Below are 13,364 nucleotides of genomic sequence, written 5' to 3'. Positions count from 1 at the left end.
TGAAACTAAGACACCAGTTACACAGCTATCTAGGAAATAAAACTTACAGCTGGCCTCTTGAGTCCCACACCAAGTGTGCCACAACTACAGTGCCAGGAGGCAGACTCCTGCCCAACAGGAGACAAGGCAGGTGCAGAGAAGAATAGGCCAAGTAAAAACACAAAAACTGTGATAGAGGAGCAGGAATAGTGGCATCTGCCATGATTAACTAAAACGCAAGTTAACTTCGTTTACATTTAATTTACAAGATGCACATTCACAGACAACTTTTAAATTAGTAATTACATTGCTCAACTGAATTATATAAAACAAGTGGATGCAATCTTGTCCCTCTGCAGGTTTAAATACAGAAAACTAGAAGGAGGAATAGAGCCTTAAATGCTTCAAGCAACAACAGAAATGTAGGCTCATATATTGTTTCCAGGAAATAAAATATACACCGCATTAAAACCTTCATTGCAAGATAGCATTCATTCCAATACTAAAGGATTCAGTTCTACACACTTGAACTCAGTCCTAAAGTGTTGATTTTAGCAACACTGGCACATACCAGGCTTCCACTGCTACAACTGGACTGTGACCAAGTAGGGCACAACCCTGCTACAAAAGGCATAAGGGAATAGTGGCTGGAAAACAGAATCATCTGTAAGGCTGCACGACTCTTGCTATCTCTAAGCACACCAAATGTAGCCAGAGATTTCCAGGAAGAGTTCTCTACCCTGTTTCTGCAGCCGGGCAATAATAAATGAGCAGGAGATGCAGAGGCCATGCCAATCCAGGAGCACTGCAAAATGTGTTCAGGTATTAACTGGGTATTGGCATAAGAGGCAGCTTGGGATAGGGGACATACTAGAAACCATGACTAAAACAAACCCTGGTCATCATTTGTGGCTGTAGGAGATTTCCTTGGTCATTTATATAGGAAGTAATGTACAGACATCAGCTGCTAATCCTACAGTCCTGAAAATTATGGAAATATGTTCATAATTCTTAATTTATTTCCAGGAGTCATTACAGATCTATTGGAAATCTGTCACAAGTAACTTCAAATAAGCAAACAAAAAAAATCACTTAGAATTTTTGCTTTTAACAATATACGAATAATGATCTTAAACCCAGAATAAATAAACAGCTTTACAATTCACAAAGCTCTCTCTCTACTCTCTAAATGGCAGTTTACCTTGCTGAAATCAACAGTGCTGTTTTCTCTACTTCCCCCTGTTCCACTGCTTTTAAGTTCTCCACTTTTTCCAATGTCCAAATTACCAGGTGCAGATTGTGGTGAAGCAAGAAGTCCTACAAGCAGAATATAGAGGGCCATTCAAAATTACATCAGTAGAAAACAGATTTAGTTACACAATGACAGTGGCAGCTTTCTAAAAGCGAATGTGGAAGTTAATAAACAAAAGGTGCATTAGTATCAAAAATGCCACACAAACAAGTTATTTTCTTCTGAAAAACAATGAACACTTGTTAAAAAGTTGAAATTAGATGCTGCCTAAATGATGGCCTTTTGCAAAATGCACCAGAACAAAAATGTGTTATTTTTTAAAAGAGAACATAAGAATGTGTGTCTAACCACCAATGCTTTGTGTGTGGATCGTGCATCAGAGGGATGTCATACTTTCTATGAGTCTGAAAAACCACAAAAACATACTTTAGAATACCTAGCAAAACACCTAGCTTGTTACAAGACTGGCCTCAAAATTACATCTCTCTTCCATTAGTCAACACTAAAGCAAGAATATGTTTTAAATAGGATGTGACCCATGATCCTAAGAATTAATTTTACACATGAACAAGAGGAACCAATTTTATTTGGAGTTAACACTACAGTTTCATCTGCTCCCAAGGTGGCAAACCAGTTTTAAGAAAAAACCAATAACAAGAAGAACTGTTATAAACTTCAAAGACATATCAGAGTGGTATCCAACAAAATTACACTCAGAGCAGACCTATTAAAATCAATGGATTTGCATTAGTTTTGAAGGGTGATATACACATTTTACTATTATTAAAATTACTACTACTACTACTGCTGCTACTTATTAAAACTCTTACAAGATGCCAACTTTTTTTCTTTTCTGCTTCACTGCTTTGTCTACCATCTAGTCTTGTACACTATTTTGGAACTATTGTTTCACCATTTTGGACAACAGACACAATATGTTACCTCTGTTGTAACATTCTATGAAATACATGGTTTTAAAACTGCATTTTTAAGAACCTTGGCCTAGTCATGACAAGATGCAGATGGGGCTACCAAGAAATCACAGAATCATAGAGCTGGTATATAACACAGAGTTCAATAAGCCACTGCAAAAAAAAACCCACCTCTTTGTGCAGAAACAAACAGTCCACATTAGGAACATTAAATAAATAAATGTAAAAGAAATTGCCTCAGCTGGTTCAGTCTTGCTTCCAACCTTGCTTTGGAACTGTGATGTTACTTATCATCCTCCAACAGGATTGCCCAGTATATCAGAAACTAGACAAGAGAAGTGTGGTCCTGTTGGTTCTGCTTAACGTCTCAAGCGGCTTTTTGTGTTCCTGGGGCTGGTGACACTGCTTTACAGTATCCCTGGTCCTTTCTAGCAGGCAAGTCTCAGAAGGTGGTATCTGAGGGGTACTGCTCAATTCCATGGCCACTAGCTTACAGTGAGCCACAGAGTTACAATTTGTCCCCAACACGTTGAACATCTACAGAAACACCACTGGAGGTTGTCGATTAGGACCACTGAGGCATCATTATGGTGGGAACAACCAAAGATCTTTCTTGTAAATGGTATCACATTACTTCATTGTGAATCAACTTCACTGGCTCCAAGTCTGTTTGCAAGCTCAATTCCAGATGCTGGTTATTTTCTTTATAACCCTAATTAGTTTAGACCAGGAAACTTGAAGTACCCATTTCTCCAATACAAGGATTCCCACTTAATTGGAGTGTGTGTGGGTGGGGGGGGTGTTTTCTACAAGACACTACTGTTGTAAATTGGGAATGCAAGAGAAGGCTTTCTCTGCAGTAGCAGAGCAGGCAAGCAAATGTACTCTAGGACAATTGCTTGCCCGCTCTTAGTTACACTACTTCATACTAAATTATCATTATTTCCCTTGCATCCTATTCTAGTGGAATCCAAGTTCGGAAAACTTAGGGCTGTTTTATGCAGTGTGTTGTCTGATCCCAGACAGTACCTATACCTGCAGAGCAGATTATCTATTTACTGAAAGAGACAATTCCATGAAAATCTACAATGGTCATATCTTCTCACATGAGATAACAGAAAGCTCAACGTTTAAATTAATCTATCAAAGTGCCCCCAGATGACAGTAACCAAGAAACAGAGCAACAAAGGAAAGCAATGGAATAAAACAACCTCAGAGAAAAGCAATAATTTCAGGATATGGCTTACAAAGCATCTTCAAGCTGCGTCACACTTTACACAGCACTGCAACAAAATGTGAGTCAGAGAGAAAGAGAGAGATGTTTAGTTCATATTTGCAGGGGACCTACTTCTGTCAAAAGTAAAAAAAATGTACATTCGACTTTGCAGCTCGAAGACTTTCAGAGCGTTTAACCCTAAATATATACGTACTTTACATTTACTTCGCAGGTCTTAAAACAACTGATTGCTGGTTACTGACTGCTACAATAGCCTGAAAAAATAATTTGCTGTACACCAACACACATAATCAGATGTTAAGCTCCTAGCTATAGTAGTCAATCTTCCTAGTCTCAACCTCTGTGCAAAAAGCTACTGTGCAGAACAGGAGACTGATGCAAGAGGTCTCACGCAGGAAGTGAATAAGACCAGAACACTGAGGACTGCAAAAGGCATCCACATCAATCTTACAGGTATAAAGTGTTGCTGTAACCAATGGAGTTTAGAGTTCAAGTACACTAGTAACTGACAGCTCTTACCCATTTAATTCAGAAAAATTAAATGCCCCCTTAGCTGTTGCACAATCCTCTCCTTGTTACAATTCCTAAAAGGGGGCTGGCTACAGTTAAAGTGGCCCTTTTCAAATTAAACAGGAAAGAACTGGTTTATTACCCTGAAGTAGGAATTTCAAGTTGGGTACAGCATGTTACTGTGTTTTCAAAGAACAGACCATAATTTTTAAGGTAATTGGCATCTTCTGGTGCTGAAGTATACATCACCTACTATAAATTACGAGGTTTAAAAAGTAGTAAAAGGCCACCATTTGGTATCTTAGTTTCAAGTTTATAATGTATAACTCGCTTGTTTCTTTCGTATTTTTTAAAGGCAGAAGCACTTGCTGAATGAATTCCTTTAGGTTATGAACATAAAAAGTATGGAGAAATACTCAGATATTTCATTGCTTTCAATGTGTTAATACTTGTGTTAATATTTCAGTGTCAACTCCAGTTCGTAATACTGACTAAAGTATCACACAAGAAAATATCACACAAGAAGAAATGAAGCATGCAAACGAGTGACAGACTGATATACAACTCATGATTGCTCAAGCTGTGTGATAAAAACTTTGCAGTGGACGTGATTCAGCTGCAGAAAGCACCACACATGGACAATTTGAGTTCAAATAGTTGCCTGGTATTATGTCACTATTATCCTCTGTCGTCTTCTCCTCGCTTTCCTGAGCTTCTAAATCCTCCTCAGGTGGATGAATTACTACTTTAGGGATATCATCACTAGAAGGAGACACTAGGAGTTCAGCACCCTGGTGCTCAGCTGGTGGTAAATTTGTGGTTCCCTTGTGACCGCACCTAGGACTGGAAGGTGGAGTGCTTTGTGGGGTAGGTAAAGGGGTTGCGCTCCTTGAGACGGCTGGAGATCCAGGAAGAAGGTAATTGAGAAGAAGGGATAAGCGATTCTCTCCTCTCAGGGAAATATTTGAGGCAGAGAGACCAGCTCGTAAAGAGTGGCGGGAGGCTGAAAGGCCTTCCCCTGAGGTAAAACAAATAAAGTGATAAAAAAAAATGTTCAGCAGGAAGACAAGTTATTCATATTTTATATAACAAAACTCTAAAAACACAAAACATCACTCAGTCATAGGTGAGATAAGACTTAAGCAAAACATAAGAGCTAAGCAGAATTTTCGATGTTAAAAAAGTCAGCTTATATGTACACATATCTACAAGGTAAGGAAGGAAGGAAGGAGAAATATATTACTGGTGACTGCTTAAGATCCCGAGAGAATTGAGCAAAACATCTAAGTGCTATGCTTATGATAAAGGAATCTATATATATTAAAGCAGACATATAAGCACCTTCTGCAAAACAAGTTCTGGGAAAAACAAGAAAGTACAGTATCTGAAGTACAACATGCAAAATAAAAACACAGTCACTATCCTGACCTAGGGTGTCAACAGTATGTGAACCTTTGTTTTTCCTACTTTAAAAACACGTCACCACAAGAAGGTATAGAAGAAAAATACTAGGTTTAGGGCCTAAAAAGACTCTGTACTGATTACAGGCTCCTAATAACAATGCAACAGTTTGCTGTGGAGCCACCAAACTCAATATCTTTAGAGGCAGGTTTTATCAAAATCAGCAATTTGAAATATACATACATGAAAAGTCAAATATGTGATAATTCTAATTAAGAGTATAGATAGCAATATAAAATGAGATACACATTGATTACCTGAAATTACCTGAGCAGTGACTCTATTTTTTTTTAGCATCAGAAACCACACCAACAGAAACGAAACACCAAATGTGAGAGCCACTCAGTAAATAAAAAGCACACTATCAGAATATCCTATAATGATTCTATATTATAAGCAAATATAAACACATGCACATACAGAGAATAGCAAACAGGAGAAACCAAGGCAATCATTTAGATAAAAAGCAGTGTGGTTTTCCTCACCAAAATATCATTTATTGATTATTCCTAAAAGAAAAATGGACTTATTATAAAATTCAGTAGCATAGGCATAAAACAGGAAGAGCCAGAAAACAGAGGAGGTATATAATAAAACAAGACACAATATTCATAAGCCTTGGTTTCACAAGCATCTATCCATATATTCAGTAGTGTAAGCACAGTTCTCAACTCTTACAGATCAAAAGGCATGAAGACAAAGTCACTAATTCTACAGACAAATGTTTACTCAACTCCTTATATATCAGGAATGAATTATGAACTTGTTTTCTTCAAGTGTGCTGACTTTTCTCACATCTCTGCATTAAATTTGTTAAAAGTTAAAACAAACGGAATGCCATGACTTATCTCACCATTTCTTTCAAGCAAGAGAGGGTCAGAATGTTTCTTGCCTATATCTGCAAAGGATCGGACAAGGGGAATCCGATTAGTGAATTTTTTTTCATTCTGATGATGGTGCCTCTTCAGAAGAGCTTCTCTGACATTGTCTCTCATAGATTCATCCAAGTGACCAGAAGCTATCATGTTATCCAATACCATATCTATAGAGAGAAAAAGATTAAATTAAAAATATAGTGACCTCCTGAAGCTGATTTAAGTCAAATTCCACATTATGAGCAAACCGGAAAGACTTTCCTTTGGTAAATGATGATTCTGGTTAAAGATTATAAAGCAAGCATTTGCTAAACAATGCAAAGCTCCTGCGAGATTTCATGATAGAATCCCAGAGTCCAGCAAAACCCAGCACAAAAAGAGCTTTTAAGCTCTCCGCCATGCATGCAATTAATTGGTGCAATTTCAACCAGCTGTCTTTCAACCGCACAAGGTTGAAATAATGCAAGTGAATTGTGCACAAGATGCAATCATACTGTATACAATGTGGTCCTTATTTGGAAATGTCCAGATTTCTTCTGAATGAGGCACATTTTTGCTTAGATTTAATCCCAAAACTTAAAATTGCTGCCAACAAAATATGTAGCAGAGCGACAGAATAAGCAACGATGCCCTGCAATAAACCCTCAGGCTGGAACCATCTTGTTATCTCCCCCAGTGACAATACCCCAGCCTCAGAGAGGTTCTGGTTAAGATTTATGCTAACACACTGAATAAAATGATTTTTTTAGTGTTACAACATTATGCTACAGAAAATTAAAGCAAGTGCAACTTTTAGCATGGCCCTTATCTGCTAATGAAACACAGTTAATCAGCAGGACTTTTAACTTCAAGCTTTAAGTATAATGGTGGGAATTTTTTGCCTTTATCGTGTTTCTTTCTTAGACAGAATAACTGAAAAACTGCTTTGTTTTGTTTTGTTGTTTTTTTTTTGTTTTAGAACTAGATCTACACAAGCAAAATTTTAAAAATCTTAAAGGAAAACTGGCTGTTACCTGCTATTTCATCCAGCGTACTGGCTCTCATATCCAACATGACTGTCCCGTTTAAGATACAGCTTCTCAGTTCAAAGAGACTGTGCAGAGACAGGGTAGCCACATAAGGTTTGCTCCACCTATCACCACCATCTTCAACATCTTCTTCAAATTTTAGCCATCTGAAACGAAAATACACTGAGCTACATGCACACTAACAAGTCGTTATTTTTCAAAATACTGCTGTTTAAACACAAAAAAACCTTAATAGAAACTATTTTTAATTTTAAAAAACTCTGCTATTTACAATCTATGTATTTCTTTAGATTATTGATATACCGCTCTTTGCACAGGCCCCAGGGCAATTTACAACAAAAAGAACTAAATAAGAATATATAAAATCTATCATTTAGCCCTGCTTCTCAGAATCTTCTTTCCATACATTCTATAATTTAAGTGTTTGCTTTTATTAAAATATTTACAGTACAATCGTATTCTTTCCTACTCAGAAGTAAGCCGTACTAAACTCACTAGGACGTACTCCCAGGTAAAAGAGTACAGGATTACAGCCTCATTTATCCTTCATTTCTCAACCACCCTACCACTTGACACCAGCACCCTTATATAAAAGTGAGCAATATCTTTTTTTAAAATAAGCAGTAGTATCAACAGCCATGGAGCTAGGAGAAGTATGCTTAGGTGTTAAGGAATACTTATCAGGCACTTCAAACAGATTTCCACTTGTCTTAATGTAAACTGGAGGGCCAAGTCTCTTTGTGCTGTAATCATCAGTGAGAGAATTTGACGAGGAATATTCATTGGTTACCTGGCAGTTTCTTTCCATTCATATTCTTCTCCTTCTCTAAAGCAAAGTTCATCCATTTCAGTGAATAGATCGTGGGGAATGTGTTCTTCATCATCATCCTCGGTACCCAGGATAAATTGTACCCTCTGGGATGGTGTGTCTTGATGGAAATAAGATTGTGAAGGGCACATCTTAGTTTAAGGTTTAGATTGTCAAACTCTTACCTATACCATCACACTGCTAAAAACAAAAAGACAACCACTGATGCTGGAAGTGGAAGAGAAGTTATTTTTTAACCACCAACTTTCTAGAAAAATAACACCATCTATTATTTAGATTTTAGCTCCCCATATTCCAGTGGTTCTTAGTGGGCAATGAATGTACATGAATACATACAGCTAATTTGAAACAAAACAGAGCACTGTTTGCAGAAAGTCTGCAATGGCTAGGTCTCACTGAGATCAGTCGGACTGCAGCATTTATGAAAGAGTGCCCATACAATACACACTCCAGGAATCTGTCTTGCACAAATGGATCCCATGATCAGGGTCTCCTTTTGTGCACAGGCATGTGCTAGTCCCTGGTTTACAAAGGTTTTATGAACCATTGCCAAACATACATGAGGCAAAGACTCACTGGTGCACATGTATAACCTATTTCCCTTGGCCATATATAAGCAAGATTCTTTAAGCTGGCTCACATTAACATTAAACCATGATTCTCTTCACGCACTGCCCTCTCTTACCCTTGTATGCTTTGACTGAGATTCTTACACTGCAAGGGGCTGGACTAGATGACCCTTGGGTCCCTTCCAGCTCTGCAATTCTATGATTCTACACATCTACCGTGAAGGTAGTATATGGTCTTGAGCAAACTGTGCTTGTGTACTAGCAATATACAAAATTTGTAGAGAGAAGAATGACTGCTATGTTTGTAAATACAGGAACATTTGAAATGGTACTTAATCTTTACGCAGAAAGATTTCTTTACAAACAGAAATCATAACCGGCATAGAAAAACAGACAAAAATCCTTAACAGATAAAGGAGATTATCATGGTTTGAGAATGAAATAAAGCCTCTTGTTCCAGTACCAAGATTTCCAAACTTGATTTGAGTCTTTTTAAAGGCTCAAAACACCCAAGTAGTGATGCGTTTTCATTTTCGATTTCTAACCTATTAACCTTCTAGCAAAACCTTCCACTGAACAAAAATGGCAAAGGGAGCAAAATGCATTTGGATGTTAAATGGGAGTACATACATTTAGCTCCATGTCTTTCCATGATCATAGTCACAACAATTGTCATGGATTAAACTGGACATGATCCTTCTCGGGGGGGGGGGGGATCCAGGGATATTAACTATTTAAAATATATATATGAACAATCCAGGCAGAAAGCATATTCTCCTGAATAATACTGAATGTTTGGTTAAGTTTGTTATATGGCTTTAATCTTGCTACAGTTTTGAGTGCATTAATAAATTGAAATTCACAAATCCAAATTCCTGAACTACTTCCTTATGGATATCAGACTCTCTCCATCATACAACTTCCTCCTTTAACACTACAACACTCATGTTATGCAATGTTTCCCCCTTTTCTCTCTTTACATTCATTTCATTATCTGTAGTCATGTACATTTCTTGTATTTAACACAAAAATCAAGTTAGCAGCCACGTAAGCATTTCTGAAACCCCACCATTTTCAAGGCTCTATATTAGAAAACAATTAAAAAGTTCTGAATCTAATCTGACTAGCCACTGACCAGATGTAATAATTTTAAGATTATGTAGCACAAGAACAGAGTGCAAGTTCTTGACGTAAAAAGTTCATAAAGAATAATAATGAGGCAATAAGCTCTGTGAACATTGTATAAACACAGGCGACTAACTAATGTAATTTCTCTGGAACATGCCCATAAAACCCTACCATGCTGTCAATTCTACTCTTCTTAAAAATAAATAACCAAAAACTGTGTTTTACTATATTGCTGCTTAAAGCACAATGAAAGAACTATCTTTTTTTTTTTACCATAGGATGGAGATTCTCGCCCATCTTCTTTGTCAGTTTCCTTTTCTTTTCTTCTTCTATGATGCTTATGTCCACGGTGCCTATGACGTCGTCGACCCTGCTTTCCAAAGGGGACGTGCACACCAATATAAACAGCTCTGTGACCTTAACCAAAAATGTTATGAAACATATTAGGCATATCAAGCAGACAACCACAGACTACATAATTGGCTTGAAATTAGGATTAGGACACTTGTTGTACACATGAATTATCCAAAAGTTGAGAAAGAGCCAATCCTGCTATTTGAGGAACATTGTAATAATGTTCTATTTACAAGAATTTGAAGGCAACAGAGAAGTCCCAATTTGGCACAAATGGATTTTCTTTTTTTCATTATCAGGATAGAAATAAAAACATCTTCACTGATTTTTGAACATCTAGACCCCTTTCAAGAAAAGGTTTGAACTCCTTAAAGGATGTACCAGCTCAGAAAATGAATTTGGTACAGAATAATGAGATATGTTAAGGACTTCAAACATCACCTTGCCCAACCACCAATAGATAAAGGAAAGCTGCTGCTGCAACATCCACAGTAGTTTGCCAAACAGCACATAGTAATAACGTCATTAATGGTGTCGTTTTAGAATTTTTGTAGATGTTCACTACTTATTCCATTTATTACACTATTATATAAATCACATACTATGAAAATCATGTGATAATTGGTAATCTCTTTACTATCTTAGGCTACCACAATTTCATTTTCTAGACAGAAAAGGCAGACTTTTACATTTCCAAATACTAAAATCTGAATACATTACTGGGCCCAAACTAGATACAATAAGATGTTCCCTTTCCCCCCACAGTGTTTTTGTTGAACTGAAAGTGGCCTCACAGCTGCAAAATGACATGGAGAAATATTAAACAGGATCTCCTTGCCCCATCCTTCTATTCTGAATATCTGGAAAAACTCATGCAGTTTTTTAAAGAAAAAAACCACGTCAGTTTGAGGCTCAGGTGGCCTTAGTGGCATGGAGTGCCTTCCATCAGCTTCAGCTAGTAGCCCAGCTGCACCTCTATCTGGACAGGAATAGCTTATCATTGCCTATGCTCTGGTAACCTCAAGGTTAGATTACTGCAATGTGTTATATGTAGGGCTGCCTCTGAAGACAGTTCGGAAACTTTAGCAGGTACAGAATTCAGCAGCCAGCTTGCTCACCAGAACAATATAGTTTGAGCATATTACACCGATCCTGGCACGACTGCACTAGCTTTCAATTAGTTTCCAGGCCCAATTCAAAGTGCTGGCTCAGGCACAATTCATCAAGGACCACCTCTCCACATAAAAACTGATCCAGACCCTGTCATCACAATTTGAGGCCCTTCTTCCGTTTACCTCCTCCACACGAGGTCCAGAGGGCAGCAACATGAGAATGGGCATTTTCTGCAGTGGCTCCCCACTTGTGGAATGCTCTCCCTAGAGAGGCTTGCCTGGCACCCTCAGAAACATTCCTCTTCTCACAGGCTCTTAGCTAGTGAAACTTGGGGGGGTATTGTTTTTGTTACTATGTTTATGTATTTTTGTGTTTTTATGTTGTAAACCGCCCTCTGATGCTCGGGTGAAGGGTTAGGGAAAGAAAGAAAGAAAGAAAGAAAGAAAGAAAGAGGTGGGAAGCAGCACTGAACTCAAACATCTAAACTGGCCTGTAATGAAATTGTCAAGACCATGTGTGCTATGGTCAATGTCTATCACAATCAATAAACTGGTGTCGGTTGGAACATCGTCAAAAGTGGTATTCTTCTCAACTTCAAAGCAAGTGATTTAGAACTTGCTGTAAGCCTCACCTCACTGAATTGTGGCGTTTGTTTTTTTAACTAAGCCTAGGTCAGAAAAAGAGTCCTGTTCCCAGCTGCAGCTGGCCAGCAGTTTGACATCAAACCTGGCTTCTAAGTCAAACGCAGGATGTTCGACTTCACTGCAATTGAAGCAGGAAGCAAACTTGATCACACCCACAGTTGAAAGAGAAAGAAAATAGACATTGAAAAGTAAGAAATATACACAGGAACACTGTAGAGGAACTGGTATGTGTGTGTGTGTAATAATTCTTCACAAACAGATCTACTTGGGGAAAGGTCTACTAGAATGGCACACTCCAGGTGAATTTAGATAATCCTAACTCAAGCTTAAGGAACCGATATATAAATGAGCCTTTTGCCTGTATACACAGCCTGTTCTCTCTTCTCCCCTTCGTAGTGGCCACAATGAAGTAATTAGAAGCATCTAATTAACCATAGTATCCCCTTCATCAAAAACTTGAAACTACTTCCACATTTCACCGAGGCAAAGAAGATATGATGCCCAATGTCGTCTCTGGGTATGTGGGAGAGGGGGGGGTGGAGGGGAAGAGGAACATATGCATATGTAAAAATATTAAGTAATTCCATTAAATTCCATGGTCTCAAGTCATATACAAAAAAAATCCTTATAGTCCAAAGGATACTGCTGAATTGTTAAATGACCTTCAGAAACCCCACTTCCACAATGGCTGTGCCATACTAATCCCAAGCAAAGCTTGTTACCGAATTAGCTTAATCCAATATTCAACAGCATTAATAGAATGAAGGACACTAAATTTAGTATACATAGCTCCAGAGACAGTTGTTTGGTTTAATCAGACATGACTTTATCCAAGCTTAGTTGACAAAATCCACAAATGGTATTTACCAGTTAAGGTCATTAATGGTGTCACTTTAAAATTTCTTAAAAGGTGCTCACTACTTATTCTACTGTATATACTCAGACCACACACCATGGAAAACTTATGATACGTAGAAAATAAACAAAATACATTAAAGGCAATTCCAAATCAGCTGATTTTTGCACAGCATCAGAATACACTTTAAAAAAAGCAATTCACTACTTTTTATCCAATAATTTTATATTATTACTGTATTATACCTGCAACTTAGTAATATGCAACATAAAATCTCATATTTTAAAAAAATACCCAGAAAATTCTTACGCTAACAAAGGATCGTCTCATAAAAAAACCTCTACCTTCTCTGGCAACTCAATATTACAATTTCATTCTTGATTTTATTCATTCAGATATATATAATACCTCTTTTGTAAACTCATTAACTATGAAGCATAGCACTCTAGCTTCAATGGAACCTACTTGAAACAATTTTTGCTTAAAACTGCAGTCTAGCTTTGGCATTTTCTTACACATGTTCAAGGATTTCCCCATTATGCTAACATGTTAAACCTACATACACAGAGAAACGGAAGAATATTTTGCTGTCAAAGA

At 37.5% G+C, this 13,364-nt stretch overlaps 1 protein-coding gene across 12 annotated transcripts in view; it reads right to left on the bottom strand.

Moving 5' to 3' along the window:
* The window catches only part of SLC4A7 (solute carrier family 4 member 7), a 65,518-nt gene that overhangs the window by 27,743 nt on the left and 24,411 nt on the right, over positions 1 to 13,364 (bottom strand). For 4 of the 12 annotated variants that reach the window (XM_083577642.1, XM_083577650.1, XM_083577640.1 and 1 more), the window contains 5 exons: positions 10,074 to 10,217; positions 8,065 to 8,203; positions 7,260 to 7,420; positions 6,225 to 6,413; positions 1,181 to 1,296 (listed from right to left, as the gene is read on the bottom strand). In XM_083577642.1, the coding sequence (XP_083433768.1) occupies positions 1,181 to 1,296; positions 6,225 to 6,413; positions 7,260 to 7,420; positions 8,065 to 8,203; positions 10,074 to 10,217 (749 nt within the window). Of the gene's footprint in view, positions 1 to 47; positions 108 to 1,180; positions 1,297 to 4,571; positions 4,929 to 6,224; positions 6,414 to 7,259; positions 7,421 to 8,064; positions 8,204 to 10,073; positions 10,218 to 13,364 lie in introns of all 12 variants that reach the window. The other 8 variants (XM_083577648.1, XM_083577644.1, XM_083577647.1 and 5 more) reach the window with 4 other exon arrangements.

This window comes from Podarcis filfolensis, assembly GCF_964270895.1.
Source record: "Podarcis filfolensis genome assembly, chromosome: 12".
Taxonomy (NCBI): Eukaryota; Metazoa; Chordata; class Lepidosauria; order Squamata; family Lacertidae; genus Podarcis; species Podarcis filfolensis.
Note: the sequence above shows the minus strand (reverse complement) of the source record. Positions and strands in the feature narration are given on the sequence as shown.